At 33.7% G+C, this 16,961-nt stretch overlaps 1 protein-coding gene across 4 annotated transcripts in view; it reads left to right on the top strand.

The window, feature by feature from the left end:
• Positions 1-8,690: 8,690 nt before the first annotated feature.
• LOC106471688 (src substrate cortactin-like) overlaps positions 8,691-16,961 on the top strand; it is a 38,979-nt gene continuing 30,708 nt past the window's right edge. The window contains exons 1-3 of one of the 4 annotated variants that reach the window (XM_013932304.2): positions 8,691-8,759; positions 11,567-11,667; positions 12,386-12,462. In XM_013932304.2, coding sequence (XP_013787758.1) covers positions 11,572-11,667; positions 12,386-12,462 — 173 coding nt within the window. In that variant the 5' untranslated portion in view covers positions 8,691-8,759; positions 11,567-11,571. The other 3 variants (XM_022400295.1, XM_022400294.1, XM_022400296.1) reach the window with 3 other exon arrangements.

Raw genomic sequence — 16,961 nt, 5'->3', positions numbered from 1 at the left:
CTGTTATCCCATACTTGATGTGGATTTTTGGAGTGAAAAGTATACTCCGTGAGGCAACACCAGCCACATGATGGGTTCTATCATCTCCAATATATAGTTACAAAACTAATAACATTGTGGTTGTAGGAACTGCAAAGAAAAAAAGAAGAATAAACAATAATTCACATGCTTAGAGCCTCTGTAAAAATTGGAGAATGGCAACTGGAAGAAGATGAAAACCAGAGGCAGACACAACCACAATATGGTGAGAAATGTGACTCATAGGTGTTGGGCATCATCTACATCCCCATGTGACAAGAACTCATCCAGGGGACATAACTGGCTAAGAGATAAGATAAGCCACGAGATGAAAATCTTTATGGAGGTTGACATGAAAAAGACCAAAGGTATCATCTTTCATTGTGGAATAAACTAGCCGCATGAACTATTTGACCCAACTGATCAAAACAGAAGAAAAGTCATGAGATGAAGAGGAATCCCATAACAAAAGAGACAAATGGCATTGTACAGATAAGAAAGAGAAAAAAGTGTGATTAGGTAAAACATCCAACCAACCTTCCAGAAAGCCCAATTTTTTTGGGAGAAAGGAACAGTCTGAGAATAAAATCAACCTATCCCTGCGATAAAGAGCAAAAGGCAAAAATATTTGAGCAATGTCTAACAAGCAAGGAGAAGAAAATACATTTTTCAAGAAAGATGGTAAATGAAAGAGTTGTCTAAAAGTTTGAATAGAGAACAAGTGGGATCCCTGAGAATTAAACAAAGGAAACAGTTGAAGAGGATGAATGATTAGAAAGACTCAGAAGAGGCCCATAATAACCATAGAAAGAAAAAGGAATGATCAAAGAAGAGAAAGAAAAGCCAGACAAACATACAGGAGGAGTCTGGACCAATCTTGGCACAAAGTATCCACATCCAGAATTGCAGAGTTATGGATTAGGAACCAAAAATAAGTGAAAATTAGGTGGTGAGAAGAGTCACAAAGGCATCAATGAAAAGACTACCAAAATGGTAACAAACCTACTGAAACACAAAAGGATGTAGAAACCACTCCATAGGAAGGACCTGGCTTATAGACAAGACAGCTGTTCTGCCACCAATTTCAAAGCTCAAGAACAGTGCCAACAGCCATATGTGATATTCGTGGAGCCAAAAAAGAAAGCTGAGAGTCAGAAAGCAGAAGCCTTGAGAGTGAGTACCTCCCTGTTGTTCGATGTAAGAAACAAAAGTGAAACTGTCTGAATGGATCATAACAAGACTACCAAATAGATGAGACAAAAAATGATGACAAGTTCATTCAGCAGCCAACATCTCGAAGATACTAATATGGAGACTATTTGAAAATTGGAAACCAGATTGACAGAACACAATAAAAAACCGTCTCATGTTTTTCACCATTGCAACTCAAAAAGCCATAGTATATCTATTAAAAACACAGTTATTTTAAACAAAGAATCCAACATAACAAACGAAAAATCAAGGAATCCATCTTAATTGAACAAAACAACCCTACTCTAAACCAACACCCCGGAGAGCCTAGATACCTCTTCTTAGTTTTGCAACAGTTCCGGTCATGTGACTTCTTTGTTCGATACTGTATATATATATATATCCATGTCAGTGTAAACTACTTGTACCTGATGATAACAAAACATTGTCGAAACGTTGTACATTTGCTGTTATGTGAAACTTATATTAAAGTTTTTCTTCATTACCCATTCAAGCTGTCTCCAACCATTATGATGTCAATATACTTATGACACTGGATACTAATAACAGAGATTCTACTACCGTTGACATGCAAAACGTAGATATCCAAACACACAAGTTTACATAAATGAAGCTTATTAACATGGATGCCCTTTTTATCGCTTGCTTACGAAGTTATCCTTGACATAAGATAATATAAAACCCAAACTCACAAGTTTCAGCGTGTATTATGATTCAATATGGGTGTCTTTCTGTTATTTACAAATTGTTATTCATAACGTATTGTAATATGGAATCCAAATTTTTATAATTTAAATATGTATGAGTAAGTGCAATCCTTTCCACGAAAGAGCTCAAATTAACTGTTGTTTACGACGGCAATGACATAAAATTTGTTATTGAGGTTTTCACCAGAGGGCGAAATAAAGAATGTGATCCTTGTTGTGTAACATATGTGTTTGTCTTGTTGAAAATATAGAATATACAACTTAGTAATGTCTGTCTAATTTTGATTTATGGATTACATATAAATTGTCATGTTTCTCTGCTGTACGTGGTATAGAGGTCATTGTGCAGAAAATGCCGTCCTGCCTAAGCTGACGTCATGAAGTTCTGGATAGATACAGAGCTTTGTCTGTGTTCATTTCGTGAAATATTTTGTCTGTAACTAACTCAGAGTTTTGTCTTTTTCTAACTCAGAGTGTTGTCTGTGTCTATCTCATGAAATATTTTGTCTTTTTCTAACTCAGAGTGTTGTCTGTGTCTATCTCATGAAATATTTTGTCTGTAACTAACTCAGAGTGTTTCCATCTCGTGAAATATTTTGTCTGTAACTAACTCAGAGTGTTGTCTGTATCCTATCTCGTGAAATATTTTGTCTGTAACTAACTCAGAGTGTTGTCTGTATCCTATCTCGTGAAATATTTTGTCTGTAACTAACTCAGAGCTTTGTCTCTTTCTAACTCAGAGTGTTGTCTGTGTCCATCTCGTGAAATATTTTGTCTGTAACTAACTCAGAGTGTTGTCTGTATCCATCTCGTGAAATATTTTGTGTGTATCTAACTCAGAGCTTTGTCTGTAACCATCTTGTGAAATATTTTGTCTGTATCTAACTCGCAAAGATTTTGTCTATGTTGGGTTTACGCACAGAGATATTTTTATAAATAAGTTACCTGAAACAACATTTTGTCTGTGATAATATATCATAACACAAACATGACCGCAGGTTTCCATATATTTGTTTATGACGATTTTATGCTAAGCATTATGTCTAATTCTAGCCGTACGGAACTGATTCTTCTTGGAAGTGTTGGTTTGTTTGTTTGCAATTAAGCACAAAGCTACACAATAGGCTATTTGTGCTCTGCCCACCACGGGTATCGATACCCGGATTCTGGTGTTGTAAGTCCGCTGTGCCACTGGGGGGGCTCTTGAAAGTGAAAAGTCATCTTTTTTTATCTTATATAATGGAAGGCTAACATTTTTCACTATTGAACTTCATTTAAATTTTGAGAAATAACAGTAATCTTTGCTTTCTACAAAGTTATCCTATTTTTCAATATAGAAATGCGTTAAAGAGGTAATTTATATACTACAAAACTTTCTGTTGATACTTATTATCTGGAAAACATAACTATTTAGTTATACCAATTACACCAATATTATCAAATATATCAACTAGTTAGAGAAAATCTGTGAAACTAAATATTCAAAACTTATAAAAACAAGTCACACAAGTGTCTGTTATAACTAAAGAAAGATAAAACTATATCTGAAAATTTATAAACTTAAATTTATATCTGAAAATATTTATACGGAGATTTGACCTGCTGTTTCTCATGCTGAAATAATGGATTTTTTTCTAAAAATTGTTTACGATACTTATAATCACAAGTTGTCATTTTTATTGACACTTCTTCAAGAATATACTGGTAACGAATTTAATATTAAAGACATCTTTGAGTTTCTCAATTCTTTGAAAAGTTTTGAAGTTTAATGAGAATACGTGTATAGGCAGTTTTGCTACAGTGTCTCTCTACACGGCCGGGTGGCTCAGCGGTGAGACTGATAGCTTGTATCGCTAAAAATCGGGTTTCAATACTCACTGTGGGCAGAGCACAGATAGCCCATTGTGTTGCTTTGGTTTGGTTAGAATTTCGCGCAAAGCTGTGCGAGGGACATCTGCGCTAGCTGTCCATAATTTAGCGGTGATAGACGAGAGGGAAGGCAGTTAGTCAACACTACCCATCGCCAACTCTGGGACTATTCATTTACCTATGCATAGTGGGATTGACCATAACATTATAACGACCCACGACTGTATCTTTATCTATATAGCGCAGTCTTCTTACTAAGGAGGTACCAAGAGTGGCTAAAATGCCACCGAAAGTCACCCTGGATTAATTTTGATCTGAGTATAGGTTTTCAGGGTCGCTGAACCCGAATTTAAGATCTTACTTCTGTGTCTGCCCCCAGAGAGATCCCGGGAGTGCCATATTTAGAACTGTATTCATACCTCTACTCACAAGCTAAAGGGTCAATCTTGACGCACGTGTTTAGGTATTACGGGCGGGTGTTCTAACTGTTTTTTGTAGCTATAGAAGTAATTGGAAATAATGGAGGCTCTTATGAAGCGCTGGTATTTTATGTTAATGCATAACAAAAAGTAAACGTTTGTCATCTACAAACGTACTTGTTCTGGACGTACGGGTCCGAAGTGGCCTGGTAGTTAGGGCCCAACTCACAATATGTGCTTGTGGGTTCGAATCACATCACCGAATATGCTCGCCCTTTCAGTCGTAAGGGTGTTATAATGTTTATGTCAATCCTTGAATTCGATTAGAATAGCCCAAGAGTTGACAGTGGATGGTGTTGATTAGCTGCTTTTCCACGAGTTTATCACTTCTTAATTAGGGACGGCTAGCGCAGATAGCTCTCGTGTAGCTTGACGCGAAACTAAAACAACAACAACAACAAACAAACTTGATATGGAGAGGAATACTGAAGCTCCAACGCTAGACGGTTGTTCGTTCGCATAAAATAGTATACTGTTGGGAAATGGGAAATCTCATTGAGTATCGTATGGTAGGGGCGTTGCATAAACTTTAGGCCTCCTGCAAGGTATTTTATTGTATGTACATTCAAACACCAACTTGGTGCGAAATTGGAAAATTTGTATAACAGCTTGAAAGCTTTATAAGTTGAATCTACAGCTATTTTAGAAGATGTTTTAATATAAAAAGTTTATTCTCGTGGAGAAATGAAAACAATGGGTTAAACAACTAGATCAGAAAGCTCTATGATTCAGGAATAGCTTTTCCTAATTCTGTACTCTTAAATAGAGGGAAGACAACTAGTCAATAGCATTCACTACCTGAACCGAACATTCTTAACCAAACAGCAGGAATAACTGTCACTCTTATATTGCTAAAACCATGAAAATTGTTTGATAACACTACATTCTTCAATTCCAAGTCCGATACTTTAACAACTACGTCACTTTCGGGCCTTTTATTGTGAAACATAATACAAGTCTCATCAAGTTGTAGCAACTCTAAAATTGTGTAAATAATATCAGCAAACATAAATGCACAGTGTTCACAATGGTCTTATATTAGCTGTTTTAGACGAGTTGTTTAAGTTACTACAGTAACCATTTTGGACTTTGGAAGCTATATCGGCTTTGACATTTAAACGTTGCAGCACTAATTTTACAACACAATTCGATGAAAGCTTATAAATGCAGAAATACTTATTATACCCTTTTAGTTACACCTAGACATTGCCTTTATTGTTTGGAAATCACAGAACAAAATAAATAGCTCACTAAATGATACACAGAAACTTACATAGTTCAATACCTACAAGTCCTCCGCTGTGACAGTGGTGAGTTTATGGACTTGCAATATCTAAAAATACTTGATGAGTTAAATTTTTATTTAGAGTAATACACACGTTTTTTCTTACCACACAGTTCGTAGAAGAAATCCTATTCTTGCTTTCCTTAGAAGAGGAAAGTTTTTGTATATTTTATATGAATAAGTTTCAATAGCACTAAAAGTGTAACAATATTTTTGAAATCCTCTTTAAGAAATAGTGTTACTGTAATATACTACCATGAGAGATAGTTGGGAAGTATTTTAATTAAAAAAACAATTATCTAAGAAACGAATAATATTAGTAGTTTAAAGTATTATTTTTTACTAAAGTCGTAGTTTTACTATCAAACAGTTTAGATGGTTTACTTCTTTGCCTACATTCTGAGACATGTAACCTAGATAGCGTAAGAGAAAAACGTTGTCTGCTGAAGCAACCATTGTTAATATTTTACTAAAGTCATAGTTTTACTCTGAATCTGGTACAATGGTTTATTTCTTTACCTATATTTTCAGGCAACATGCTATCTAGAAATTGTGTTATGTACATCTTTTAAACAGATGTTTGTTCAAAGTACATTTCGAAGAATCAAGTACAATCTTTCAAAGAAATTTATACGGGACTGTTCATTAAGGTACCATATCCACCAGAAAACAGTTATTATTTATATCTGTTCGTTGTCAATGTGCCTGGTGATTGAAAACATTATAATGTGATTCCTATTTTTAAGTTTTGGAAACCATTTCTACATGTCCAGACACCAAGCCAGTTGGTGGCTGTTTCATCCAGTAACCCTCAATCTCTTGTTCATAGGGGTACTGAGGGCCCTATATTCATTCAAATATATTACTGCCCCAGCGTGCCAGCAATATATCATGTTAAAAATGCAGGTACATCACAATCAGATCTGCATTGCTGTGGTCTTTCGTAGCTTATGCTGCCTACTTGTTCTCTACATCTTCTTCAAGAGCTTGCCACTTCTCTCGGCATGGCAGTTCTACTTCTGGGCTGGTTCCTTTTGTTCATTCGGCAAAAAAGAATAATGTAAAGTCCAGTCAGTCAATTTAGGAATAGCAAAAAACCAGCAACAACAAACAAACAAAAATGGATTTATTTATTCTACTCCAACTATTTTGGTTAGTTTAACTGACACACACTGATAAGCTTAAGTACACAGTAAAAACTAAGATAATAACTGCACTTACTTGTTCACTTCTTTCGTATGTATGCCATTTTCTTGTATCTCTACGATGTCGTTGAGATACAAACGGAATATTCACAAACCTAATGACAGTAACTAGCAGAATAACAAGTTCAAGGCCTAAAATAGAATACATATATGCTCTTGCCTAACTTGCAAAATGTAAGTAGTTATGATCTTGACTGAATTATCACATCAGAACAAGGTTATATACCACAATGGTTATTCAAGAGGGCTTGTATTAACTTCGCATAGCATACGTGTCACCTCTCTCCTGGGTTATGAAATACACCCAGTTGCTTTAGTGTTGTGAAGGTTTGTACCGTTGGTATGAGCTAGAAGTTAATCTCTTTTTGAATGTGCATTGAGAGTGGTCACTTTACATAATTTAAGATTGTGAGATATTGCATTCAGACCCTGGTTTGACTAAAAATGTGATATTGACACAATTCTATCTGGTTTTGTTGAGTGCATTGGAGTTTTCTTCCAATTTCATCACTCATCAGAGTTTTTCAGAACAACATAAACCAGTCAACATCTTGTTTTACGCTTTAGTAAATTATATTTTTTGTGGTGCACCTGCATTTGCCTCACAGATCTGTCTGTCTGTTGTTCATTCTGTTTTGCTATTATTTTTCGAGGCATATTATTGCAGACTTTAACCTGTTTAACCTGGGTATACCACAACTACAAAAAAAAAAGAAAGAAAAAGAAACAAACAAGAAACAAGTCACTTGGCTGACCTCAGTTTCGCACAACATACATAATTACAGGATTAATACAAATTGAGGTTTACTGAGCCCTATTGACCTATTCACAGGGATGTTACGTGAAAGAAAAACACGCTAAAATTTTTAATTAAAAACAATCCTGAATATATCTAAACAAGCATTTATTTTTATTCTCTGTTATGAAAAGTTAAAAAATCACGGAAGCCGTTTCTTTGCGTTTTTAGCTTTTATTACATGCAACGCCTAGTAATTCACATCAAGCAGCTTCATTGCGTTTATTTACAGATGCAAGTTCAATGTTGACAACATCATAAATACTGTTACGACCGCGGTAGTTACGTGACCCTGGTAACACGTCATGATATTCTCGAAGGATCGGGGAACATCACGAATAATCCAGTATTTGCTAGGCGCCCTTTATTCTTGAATATAAGTGCGCCATTTAAAGCGAAATTAATTAATCGGAACTGAATTGCAGACAGGCAGAGATGCAGACGGACAATTGTGTCAAGCGCGGTAGTGACCGTAAGGAAGTGCGTGAACCATTGTGAATTATAGCGTGTGTTCAAAATGACTGTGGAAATTAATTGTAAAGTTGTATCAAGGGAAAAATAAACTAGTTTTATTTAAGAAATGACCTGTATCGCTAAAGTTTCTTCAGAAAGAATTTTTACGGAAAATTAACAAACGACTAGAACGTAACAATACGAATTCTGTTTATACTCCAGTAATATGAATGATTACAGAATTTTTTTTCCACCTTAGGCTAAAAGGGACTCAAAACAAAAGGTGGATGGTCCAAGAGAGGAAATGTCCTTTTGAGATAATAAGCACCAAAAGACAGCAAAGACTGTAAAGTTCAAATTTTTAAGATTTTGAATAACAATGGTTCCATATTGCAGAAGACACAAATGTTAATTATATAGCTAATCCATACATTTGGAGATCATCAAACATATTTTCTATTATTTTTTAAACATTTTGCATATTTGATACCCGTATATGAGGGTGTTTCAGTGAGTTGCAGAATAAAATAACATATGCTTTAGGTCAACAATGGACTATGTGATCCTTCAAGACTATTTGAAAAGACGTTAAATTTTTTTAAGATATAATACTAAAAGCAGCTACCTCCCCCTTTTTTTACTAATATTCCTGTCTTGATTTTTGCCTCTGGTTTTGAGTTTAAAGATCAGCCGGAGCGGAAGTAAACGAAGCACACCTCTTTCAGAAACTTTAGGGTACGTGTGAGAAGTTATTTCTCTAGGTTTTGGTTAATTAAATTTGTAACTAGTTAACTTAAGTGTAATTTAATATATTTTAATAAATATTTATCAAATGAGTTTAGACCCACAAAATATTTTGTTATACCAAGTGGGACAGATAGGGTGATTTCTATGTGAAACCAAATAACTCAATAAGACAGGCCAACCCTAGTTAGAAATTAGACACTAACTTTACTTGGTGTTAAGTAAACAAAGTAATTGCATCACTGTAGTTACTATGTTATTGTTATTACAACTTTAAGTGTTACAATTAATTCTTTATTCTTATTGCTGATCAAAGGACACGTCCAATGTCTTAATATTTTAAATTGAGCCACTCCTATGTGCATCACTGAATGTCAGACTGGGACTGGGTGTGAACGAGTTTTGCATTACCAGACAAGTATAGTGCAGTGTTACAACGAATATAACTACTGCATGATTCATTATATATTTTGACAGTTGTGGTAGCAATAATATAATATTAATAAATTATACCTGGATAGTCATTAAGTCAAGTTTATACAAATATTTTTAATTTTTTACATATTCAATTTCATCATGTTCCTGGCTGTCTTATGGTTATAAGCAACTTTATATAAATTTTCAAATGATCAAGTTAATGTCATCATAAAGACCAATGGCAGCAACATGAACAAATTGTTCTTGGCTCTCTTAGTCTCCACATATGATAACTATAGCCAGTTTTTTTTATATTGTATCTCCCTTGAGCTGTTTGACTTCCATGGGAACATTACAAAAATTGTCAGTGATATTTCTCAAATCATTTTGCTGAGTTTGTTCAAACGTATCATTTTTTGTTACCATAAAGAGTGTTAACTACAACTCACTTTCATAACCAACATAGAAACTACTGTAATATAACCTTGTATTGTAGTTCTTAATCAGGATTAGTAGATCTTGGTTTCCACAGCTTTTGACTCTCAACATTTAATGGCTGTATGGCTCTACCATATTAGTAAAGGAAGGAGGGTATTGTCTTGGTTGATTTTATGCATTTCAGTAAATGGCAGTAACTTAACAATTGTTCTTTACTAATAATGAATAGCTTTAATATTCTCTACATTGATAAAGACTCATAAACCTGCTTTTTTACCATTTTTTCAGTCTCTTAAGTTTGATACAAGCTGCAGGCTCAACACTACTGCTTTACAATTTTCCAGTGACAAATTTCACAGTTATATAAACTTGTACCCTTGTTAACCTTAGTGCTCAACAGTAGGAAGATTATACAGATATTAAGGTGCTTATGATTATAAAAATCTTGGTATTATCAACTGAAACTTCTCTTTGTGTTTGTTTGCATCTTTCAGTTACTTAAACAGGATTTTGCTTATATCTGTTTTTGAACTTAGGGAATGTACTGTCTTTTAGGTGATTGCTTCACTTTTATTTTGGTTTAATAATAGATTCATTATTAATGATTTTGGCCTTGGCCATCTGTATTTAATTTCTGTTACACTTAATTTGATCACCATTTTGCAAAGATACTCCTAAAATTAAGCTTGTCATACTTCAATGTAACCATGTTGACTACTTCTTTACACTTCTAATATTAAGTTTTCATCACTGAAAAAACTTCTTTGATAAGGAATTGGAATTATTATTTTTTGTTCAGTTCTTTACAGTTCTTTAAAAGATGGCTTTACCATAAAATCAATGCTAAATGGGTATATAATGTACCTCAAAACACTGATATTTTCTTTTTTTAATATGTTATGGTATGAGAGACTCAGTTATAATATACACAAAAATTTCATGAAGTAAGGTACATTTAAACAGAAGGTAGTATGCACAAAAGAATTACTGAGGAATAATAATTTGAAGTTATAGGAGTGAAATGTGCCTAATGAATAGTGTAAAATCATGAACTCGTAAGTATTTTTAAACACACACACACACAGGCCCACATTTGATTCAAAACGGTGGAACTTTACAGGGGTCTCTATTTGAAGCTGTACCTTTTTGCCAATAAGTTAAAAAATAACAATTATACCAGTAATTTTGAAACTAACTTTTAGTTAAAAATAATTTGTGAAGGGGTTATTATAAATTCATAGCATTTTGTAGAACTATGGAAAGGTTCTTTCTTTTTATACTTCTGGTGGCATACTGTCTGTTGATTTTTTTGTTAAATTTGAACAGAAAAGATTTGTGTTGTAGCTTTTACATTACATTTAATTTTTTTTCAGATTTTGAAATGTTTTAAAGCAGAGTTATTGTGTATTTTATTAGTTTTATGTTTGAAAAATACTTACAAATTTTTGTCAAAAACATCTCATGGCTGCATAATTTGCATGTTTATTTAATCATTGTATTTTGATTATTTTCTGTATTTGATATATATTTTATAATGATTTTTTTCAAAGTTTGAATGCATTTTAATTTGTGTGTGATCACACATATAAACAGTTAAGGATTTAAGCCACTGAATTTTGACACTGATGTATGTTATTTTCCAGGAATGTTGACTCCATTGCTTATGACTGATAGCAAGATGTGGAAGTACATGTAACCCATTTTTTGAAGTAGTGACATGTAAATTTGCAAAGATAAATATTTTGAATATAGTGTATATATATATATATATATATATGAATGTGATGCACATTCTTGTATTTTCTGATGGAAATGTGTTTGAACATTTGTTTAATTATTCAACTATGTATAAGATACTTTGAAAAGGTAACAAGAACTTTTGTCTTTTCTTTGTTGTTTTTAGGGTTTTAGCAGTAAATTATTATTATTATTGTTGTTTTTAGTCAAGATGTCAATGTGGAAAGCAACTGTTGGGAGAGATGTTAAAATAAATAATAAGAATGGTGCAGATGATGATGATTGGGAGACAGATCCAGACTTTATTGTAGGTATCTTTCAGATTTTGTTTTATAAATTCAATTATTAAATATTGTATATGCATAATGTCAGTTTATGAGATTAAACAATTCTTGTTGGTGTTCTATAAAACAACAACAAAAACCAGCTAGCTGTCATAATAGTATGAAAAGTCTGCATGAAGTTGAAACTAATATTTTAGCTATTAATCTTGTAAATGTTAAGTGGTAAAGAGCAAACATTGAATTATCAATAACTTATGAGTAATAGTAAACTAATTATATAGATGTAACCAAAAATAATTTAAAATCAATGTATACCTTAATGAAAATAATATAGTATAACAAACTGACTAAAACATAATGTTAAAAATCAATAAACGAAACAACTGACTAAATAAAATCCAGTTGTTTTATGTATAACTGAAATTAGTTTGATGTGAAAGATAAATGGCTACTGTTGCATTTATTTTGTATAAAAGTAGTGTTGCCATCATAAAGATGTAGAAAGTAAAGCTTCAAAAATCTTACAAAAAAAATAATGTTTACAGATATACATATTGGTTCAATAAATTATATATATATTATAATACCTTTAGTTCAAATTAACCAAAGCATTGCAAGAGTGATAAGTTAAGTAAATATATTTCTAGATGCTAAAGCCACACCTCTTACATGTTGTTTAATTATAGAGTGAGGAACCAAAAGTATATAAAAGATAAAACTGTAGTAACTTGTGTTTTCCAGAATGATGTAACAGAAGAGGAACAGCGATGGGGCTCTAAGACTATTGAGGGATCTGGCCGTACAGCTGGTGCTATTGAGTGTGTGAAAAATAATTTTTCTATCTTTCTTTTTGTTGTTTTCTGTTTGGTTACAAATATATAATGTACATAGACTTGATCTGTATTTTAATTATATGTTTAATCACAAGCAAAATGTATTTTGCACTATTCTTTAATAAATTCACATAAGCTTATGAATTAAGGAAGTTCTTACAATCACAACAATGTTGATTTTGTTGTTACTTGTAAAACTTTAATTTATGAAAAACAACCAAATTTTGCACAAATGGCAAAGAAAATGACATTAATTTTAGAAACTATATAAAGCAAGTTTTGAAAAAGTATCCCAGAGAAATTTATCTACTTGGGTTTTTTGAAAGACTCTAATAACAATTTTACTGAATAAATTGTAATGGTATTCACTTTCACATTATTATATCATATTTATGAATTTATTAAAAATGCTATTTTAAATTAATAATAACATATGTACAAGAACATACTTGTGATGCTATAGAAAGAAATCTAGCTATTTTTCTTTTCTATTAAGAATGTTATTCAGGTGATCATACATGGTTTGAAATGAGTAATCAATTTTTCACGAGTAAATGAAAGTATTAATGTGATAATGCATATTATTTTATCTCAGATACTGCAAGTACAAGTTGTTTAAATTATGTTTTGTATCGTCATGGAGATACAAGTGTGGGCAAGAGTTTACTAAACATCTATATAAGTAAGGTATCTGGAAGATCATAAACCCTGTTAAAATTATTGTGCTGTTGAAATGTGCTAAGGTTCAAGAAAATGCTTTATCATAGTCCAAAAATATGTATTCCAATTTTTATTATCACTGACATACAGTATAACAGTGGTCTTTTTTAATTAACCTCATTAAAAAGATTAGACGAAATAAAATAAGTTATAAAAATAGAATATTTTCATATAGTTTTATTTCTTATCTTGCCTACTTTTAATGTCATATGTGGACACAGTTGCAACTGTGAACTTGGTGCTCATAATGTTTTGTGGTCAGAAAGTAGGGGTCATGCAACAATTTTCCTCATGGCTGATTGTTGAAGTGCATCTTCAGAAATGTTCCTCATGTCAACACAGAACTGAGAGCTGTTATTTCACACCAATGCTGAGAAGATTTTTGCACATGCACCAAACTGTGATTGACAGTCCAACCCCTACATGTATTAATGTGTATTGAGTTAGTCTGTGATGCAATTAGCATTACATTATAGCCCCCTCCCCTATACTCCATCGCAGTAATCCTCTTGAGCACACTTTCCTCAGTACTATTAATATTTCAGACCTATCTTTTTTTTGCATTATGAATCATGGAATTTTTACACTTATTATTTTAAGCTTTTAGTCAACATTCAAAGTGTTCTCTTTCTTAGAAAGATGCAGTATTTTACTAATTTCAGTTAGAACTTCTGATACAAATTTTTTTTTTCTTTATAAATTTAAATCAAATGATGAGATTTGGGACACATCTTCCAGAGTTTTTGATATTGTTTCTTTGACTGGAATATTCCCCATCATTATTTACCCAGTTTTTGGGCTTCTGTAATTAATCTCAATTTCCTTATAACATCATTGACCTATGCCTACATACTAAGGACATATCAGATCTACTTTAAAAACAAGCAACAAAAAACTGCAAATGGCTTCATTGATCAGCTTGACTATTTGCATATCCATGATTCTGACATTTCCTGAGGTCTTGACATTCTAAAACAGGAGTGCTCTCCTACTGTTTAAATGGCAGTTGGAGGCACTCTGATGATATTTTGATGATATTGTCAAGGTGTTCTTACCAGTTGTTTTTACTTCTGGTTCAGCCTCTCCTGATGAGGAACAAGTAATCCTATTTTTATCTTTGACTGCTTTGATTACACCGGTATATGATATTCCTTCTCTTCATTTGTTTTTGCTGAATCTCAGGCTATCTTGCTGCACAAGCCTCCTCCTTCTGTCTTCCCTTTTCTTCTTCCCCTGATATTCATTTTTATTTAAATTTTATACCATACCCCAGCTAACTTATCTTCACATACTTGAAGGTTCTTATTATGTGGTGTATAGTCATGATTTTTCTTTTTTCCTGCACTTCAGTTCCTTGAACTTCTTCCAGCCTGGGATCTTCTCCTTACTAGTCTCTCTCTCTCTCTCAATCTGTTCATCTTTGTCTTGCTCTTGCTCAGCTTCTCCATGCCTCACCTTCCAAATGCTCTATACTATGATCTCAACAGCTTCAATGGGGACAGTTACACTTACCTGTTCTCTATCTTGGCCTCAGTTTATTCTTCTACACTGTCCTAATTAATTTTTGTTTATTTTTTCTTTGTGGGACTTGTGTGGTCAGGATGCTTTACTTTGTAGACTTTGCTTTCTCAGTCTTATCTCTGAGAACTCTGACATCCCTTCTTTCTGATGAGGTTTTGGGGAGTTCCTTGTACATTGGAAACTTGAACTGAGTCATTTTATTAGCTCTCGTCTCTTCTCCCTTTAATTTCCCTTTATGCTTGGTCTAAGAGTTCCTATAGACTTCTCATTTTTTGGGATTCTCACATGGTTGCCCCCTCTCCTGTTCCTTGTCCTCAGGCTATTTTGTGATGTCCCCCCTTTGTGAGGGTGGGCCTTCACAGGTCAGGGAGGTAAATCATTTCTGGAACCAGAAGATCTTTGAGTTACACAGGCTGTATCACAGTCTTTTCCTGTTTTTTTCACATCCAACTTCTTGTTTCTAGTATTCACAAATCCTTTAGTGCTTGGAAAAGGCTGTATCTTCCCTCCAGATTATGAATCACTCCACTCTGAGATTTTACTCTCATCTTTTTTTGTTATTCCCTTGAAGATGGGATACTGACAACTTATCTTAGATCTATGTTCCTTAAACCAACTTCTTGTCATCCCTTAGTTGAAGATGGATAGTTTTATCAATCTGAGGTGGATATTTCTTGGGTTGTGAATGACCAAGGTTGGTGTTTCAGTTGCATTTCTTCACATTCCAATTTTTCTGACTGCTCTTTCACTTCCTTCAGTTTGTCTGCAGTTTGATTTTTCATCTCCAGGCCCTTCCCCTAAAGTTAGATACAGCATCATATGTTTTCAGTTGGGTCATTTGTGTCGTGTCTAAATGTGCATCCTCATCTGCAACCTCTCTTGTTTTTTAGGAGTTGTCTCACTTGAGTTGGCTGGTCAAGCTCTCTAAATATCTTTTTCACTTGGGATTTTTTTGTCAATATATTTTCAGGATATGCTCAGTGTTTACAACTTTAAGACATGGAGCTTCTGATTACCAAAGCTCTCATATCCCCTTCTCTTCCTGTACAAGAGGTTCTGTTTCTTTTGTGGATTCTTACTTCTCACGAGTCTTTTGTTTCTCTTGGATGCACCCATATACATTCTCTTTAGTTGACTCTGGCTAGTCATTGGAGTACGTGCAAAGATCCACTATCATTTGCATCTCTCCCTCTATTTCTTAACTTCTCACTGTTGTGATGGCTTAATTGGTCTCACATATGACCCTGGGCATTCAACTACCCCATTTGGACTTGCTTCTGTTCACAGATGTTTCTCTGTCTGGATGATGTCCTGGACATCATCACCTTTTTCAGGGTCTGGTCTATCTAGGTTCGTGTTTCTCCGATGTAGAATTCTGGGCAGTTATTGCATGTTATTTTGTAAATGAGGTTGGTATTGTGTGATTCTAAATAATTTTTGTTTAGTAACGATTTTAATTTAGGGCCGGGTTTTTGAGAGAATTTGACGTTGACAGGAATATTGTGTTTAATGGCTAGTTTTGTCCAAGTGTGGATAATTCTTGAGCTGGTTTCAGGAACAAAAGGTAAACTGCAGTGTAATGTTCTGTTGTTGGGTTTGTTAGTATCAATTTTGTTCGTGAGTTGAGTTTTGTTGTGGGAAATGTTGGAGAGTTTTTAACACTAGCTGGGGGAAATTTATTGGTGTGAATGAAGGAATGCTTTATGTGGTTGATTTCTTCATTTATGTAGTCCGTTGAACAGAGTTTTGTGGCTGTGTTTATGAGGTTTTTAATGTATTGATTTTTTGTGTGGTGTCATGAGCGGACTTCCAGAGGATGTAGAGGCCGGTGTGTGTGTGTGTTCTTGCGGTGAAGTTTGGTTTCAAACTGTGTGTCCGATCTAATAATTTTGAGGTTAAGAAAAGATAACTGTTTATTGATTTCGTGTTTTATGGTAAATTTGATGTTGGGATGAATGGAATTCATGTGTTCAAAGAAAGTTAGTGTGTGTTCTGTAAAATTGAAACCAGCAAAAGTGTCATCGACATATCTGTACCAGTATAGTGGGGGATGAAGCGCAGAATGTATGGCTTGTGTTTCGATCTGGGTCATAAATATATTGGCAAGAACGGGCAAAACAGGATTTCCCATACTTAAACCATCTATTTGAAGGAAATGTTCGTTGTTGAAAATGAAGTAGGTTTTAGTTGTTGTAAATTCTAAGAGAGAAGTAAAAAGTGTGCTGAGGATGTGGATTGACTTG

The sequence above is a fragment of the Limulus polyphemus genome, unplaced genomic scaffold (genome assembly GCF_000517525.1).
Source record: "Limulus polyphemus unplaced genomic scaffold, Limulus_polyphemus-2.1.2 Scaffold4790, whole genome shotgun sequence".
In the NCBI taxonomy this organism is placed as follows: Eukaryota; Metazoa; Arthropoda; class Merostomata; order Xiphosura; family Limulidae; genus Limulus; species Limulus polyphemus.
The sequence above is the reverse complement of the archived record's forward strand: the minus strand, read 5'-3'. Positions and strand labels throughout refer to the sequence as shown.